The 5,000-nt window shown below is 34.5% G+C and overlaps 1 protein-coding gene across 1 annotated transcript in view; it reads left to right on the forward strand.

Moving 5' to 3' along the window:
• The first annotated feature begins 729 nt into the window (after positions 1 to 729).
• LOC136845650 (uncharacterized) overlaps positions 730 to 5,000 on the forward strand; it is a 70,681-nt gene continuing 66,410 nt past the window's right edge. Inside the window, exon 1 of the mRNA XM_067115800.1 lies at positions 730 to 803. Coding sequence (XP_066971901.1) covers positions 730 to 803 — 74 coding nt within the window. The remainder of the gene's footprint in view (positions 804 to 5,000) is intronic.

Consider the following 5,000-nt stretch of genomic DNA (forward strand, 5'->3'; position numbering starts at 1 on the left):
ATATATATATATATATATATATATATATATAAGATAAAATCCACGAAGGAAACGGAAACACTAAGTGCTGAGGGCCTTTCGACACTAGTCCTTTGCTTAGCAGACTAGTGTCGAAAGGCCTCAGCACTCCAGTGTTTCCGTTTCCTTCGTGATTTTATCTTTATTTATATATTCATCACGTTCCATATTTTCGTGATTCAGTTATACATATATTATATATATATATATATATATATATATATATATATATATATATATATATATATATATATATATAATGGAAGTTTGGGGCTAGTTTTGATGTTTATAGAGCAAAATGAAGTCGCCGATGCCAGAATCGAGAAAATGACAGACAAGGATCCTAAATCAATTCGTGACGTAAAAATAATATGACGTCATGAGGCTCCGCCCATCCACCAGGTAGGTGGTGAATGGATATGCTTACACAGTCTAGGCTTCAATAATTTCGATAACGGCCAGCAGGATATGGAATTGTCCCCTTGATTGCAAGACTGCATTTGTGCTACGGCTTGGCACTTTGCATACAAGCAAGAAGACCCGTGGCAAGATTTACTATGGCGTGGATAGGTAATTATATCTATAGTGGCTAATAGTTACTTGGCCACCCCAGAAGTGTGGGCAGGAGCTGTTAGACAATCCCTTCACATTGAGGAGGAGTACTGGAAGTCGGACTAGATCCATGAGAGCGTGGAACCAGTCATCACTGGCATGGCTAGTGACGATGAGGATGGGGATGATGACCTCTTCCTCGAGAGTGAGGATGAAGACATTTTGTACATAAAGTATGTATGGTGTTAGACGTTTTAGTTGTACATCTTAAACATATTAAAATGTTCCTCATTCAAACTGATTTCAATATATTTTCCTTTCCATGCATATCAATATAAATCGTGTTACATTTGATTGATATCAAGTAGGTAAATATTAGTTTGCCCTCAAAAATCTTCACTCCTACCATTACCTTTTGTTTGCAGCGAGGATATGAGCGCTGTTTAGGGTGCTGTATGATATAAATTAAAAAAAGTAACACTGGGTTGCATTAACTGAAATAAAACAATGGCGGTGACCTTTACACCTGTAACAATTGAGGGAAATGAGGTATCATTGCTTTTCATTTGAATTCTACTTTTAGTGACCGTTCCTGACTTGCTGCAAATAGAAGGCTATAATGTCGAGACCTGAGGTGAAACAAAACCGATTGTCTTTTTGTATTCCAGCCCTGAATTGGTGTAAATCTAACAAATGAGCTATAGACTGGTTCATTATGTGGATGAAATTACATACACTGAATTATTTATGTCAAAACAATACGAATATCAAGAAAATGGAAGAATTCCAAGCTAACAACTTAGTCCCAACAACTGCTGTGGAAGTTGCAATGAAACCTCCAAATAATAATAATAATAATAATAATAATAATAATAATAATAATAATAATAATAATAATAATAATAATAATAATAATAATAATAATAAAATTATTGAGAATTATAATGCCATCACTGATATCGCTAAAGCCTCTAGGATGGGTACAAATGTCATTTAGTCAATATGGCATCAGCAAGTGGGCAGAGCCACAGTGAAGAGACGTTTTCCCCATATGTAAACTTCTCTTCGCTGTGGGTGGAGCCTCATGATGTCATAGGTTAACGTCACTGTTGTGTTCAAAACCCTTACCGGCGATTTTGATGGCTCTGGCATAGGAAACACTTTTACTCTGACACGTACCAGAGCTATTAAACTTAGGTATCAAATAATACTTGCAAAAATTAGGTAGGGTTATAAACACCTTTACCTGATGCTTTGATAAAAAGATGTTGCCGAAAAACCGTGTTTCATAGGCTTTGAATTCCTTAGTAGTTCATTCTGGATCAGTGAAAGAAAAATATGCTTGTCCATGTGGCCCACATAGTTTAATGATACCTACAGCTTAATCATGTCTAAAAAAACAAACCTCACAAATACCTTTTCTAAGAAAAATTATTTACATCGAATAACAAATGTTCAGAAATTGAAATTATTGGCAAAAGTGAATATAAAAAAAAAAAAAAACAGTGGCTGCAGAGCAAATATCTCAGAAATCACTTCTTGGGAGCAAATATCTGGGGGAAAGTTTGACCTAGATCCGAGATACTGTCTGGATTCGACAAACAAGATTAAGCGGAATCGGGGACGATCCTCGGAAAAAGAAAGAATAAGACTTAAAGAAAGAGACGAATTACATCAAGGAAACATCCAGGAAGGAGAATGACGAAATGCGATGAATGAATAAGATTACGAAATTATGGCTTACTGTATTTGCAAATGCTACATTATCGGAAATGGGGAAGTATTAGTCAGCATAAAGCCATTCTTTCAAAGGGTTAAAAATTGAAATAAAGCAACGGCGTATATATCTGCTGATAATGTTTTCAAATTAAGGGTAAATTTTTCTCACAAACTATTATTATTATTTTCAGTTTCTGTTGCAAAAAAATTTCATATATATATATATAAATATATATATATATATATATATATATATATATATATATATATATATATATATATATATATATATATATATATATATATAATCATGGCTACAAATGTCGCTTAATATCAAATCCACACTGCCTCAGGAATATCCCCGATGGGGAATTATCACCGAAGGGGAATTTATTAGTGATAAATGGACGAGCACTGCCGAGTCTCGATCCCACGACACAGATACGCATCCAGCAACTCCAGTCGACGTTACCACTGAGCTATCAAGATACTGTCGCTTAATATCAAATCCACGCTGCCTCGGGAATATTCCCGATGGGGAATTATCACCGACGGGGAATTTATACGTGATAAATGGACGGGCACTGCTGAGTCTCGACCCCCATCGGGGATATTCCCGAGGCAGCGTGGATTTGATATTAAAAACATTTATAGCTTCATGATTGTATATAATTCATGGTGTGATAAAAATCATATATATATATATATATATATATATATATATATATATATATATATATATATATATATATATATATATATATATATATATATATATATATATATATGAATGGTATGTATGTATGCATTGGACAATTTCAACCAAACTTAGTATACATATAACTTACTATCTGTAAAGGAACACTGTGGTAGTAAGGTATCACTAGCATTAGAGCGGGGGTGAGTGTAGGAAGGGGGGACGTAAAAATAACCGAAAATGACAGGTATTAGTGTCAAACCCATAATTTTTGCAGTCACTGAGATGAATAGTGACATTCCCGATACCCTTTAAGTCCAAGTTCAGCCCTGATAGGAACTGGGGGTGAGAAGGAGTGGAAAATAAAATGTAAAAAATGACAGATATTAGTGCCTTATCCTTAGTTTTCGAGGTCACTGGGATGAACAGTAACACTCCTGATGCTCTTTAATTCCAAGTTCAGTCTTAATAGGAAGGGGACGGGGCTGGAAAGAGGTGAAAAACAAAATATAAAAAATGCTGGGCAATATGACTGAAGCAACTATCTTAACAGGAGAGAGAGAGAGAGAGAGAGAGAGAGAGAGAGAGAGAGAGAGAGAGAGAGACTAGGACCTTACCTTACAGCAACTATCAGTGTGAGGCACCTTTGATGTCTACCAGAGAGTTGACGCATCTTCCGGTATATTTTGCATCTTCCAGTCAGATGGTCTGGGATGAGAGAGAGCTCACTCCTGTTATGTTCCTCAGATGAGGGGTAGAGCTGCATTATCGATGCTGGTGCGTGGTGGATTAATGTCCTGGCTTTCTTAATTTTCCTGGTATAGTTTTTTTGGCAGAATACCTCTGCTTGCTCTTTTGATAATTTTAGGAAAGTTTCCATGCTTGAATTACCATGTAACGTTCTCTTCTCCTTTCAAGACTATATAAATTTAAGAATTTGTAGTCTTTCCCAGAGTCAAGGATTCTAGCTGTAAATGACCTTTGTACACTCTCTATTTGTGCAATAGAGTGTGGGTACCATATTATATTGCAATAGACGTACGAGTTTTATAAAGCATTCATTGTTAGCTTTTCTAGTTTTGAAGTGCTGGAACAACATTTCAGATTTTGCTTTTGCCAATAGAATTGCTATTTGATCATTGCATAACATATTCCTATTCAACATAGGTCTTTAATGTGATTGTCTCATTATTAGGTCCTTTATATGCATATATATATATTTATCACCATAGTTCATCAAATTTATATAAATATATTTATATTTATATATTTTGTTTATACGAGTTCCTATCTTCACAAGCAATTTCTCTACTTATTCTTGTGTCATCTGCGAAATCTTATACTAGTATAACATTACTGTCTATGTCTGCAATCATAATCCACAAACAACAATACCCTGTGGTACACGGATATTATATCATATCTCATCGTTTGCAATCACTATCTGTTTTTATTTTCTTTTATCCATCTTCCTACAACAATGTTATGTTTTCTAATTTTTTCGCTAATATATTATGATCTACCTTGTCAAAAGCTTTTGCAAAGTCTAGGTAAACCAATCTGTATCTTTTTCATTTATCATATTTTTATATAGTGCTTTCATGATGGACTAACAGTTGGGTTTGTGTACTTTTTCCAGGTACAAAACCATGTTGTCCTATATTGAACAATCTATATTTTCATAATATGAGATGTACCACAGGCCTATAATTACTTCTAGTCTTGAAACCACTTTTGAAAGGTGATAATCATAAATCTTGCCTGTATCTATACTTCCTTAATAATATTGCTAACGGCTTTGCGAGAGAATGAACCACTTTCTTTAACAATATGGCAGGTACTCCATCTGGTCCTGCTGCTGATCCATTTTAATTTCATTAATAGCCTGCACAATATCGGCTTCTGTAATATCTATATCTGATAAGGTATTTTCATCTCTTATTTCTGTATCATTATCTTCATTGTCAATTCTAGGTGTAAATTCACTTTATATCTTTGTGCTAATATGTTACAT

The sequence above is a fragment of the Macrobrachium rosenbergii genome, chromosome 14 (assembly GCF_040412425.1).
Source record: "Macrobrachium rosenbergii isolate ZJJX-2024 chromosome 14, ASM4041242v1, whole genome shotgun sequence".
NCBI lineage: Eukaryota > Metazoa > Arthropoda > Malacostraca > Decapoda > Palaemonidae > Macrobrachium > Macrobrachium rosenbergii.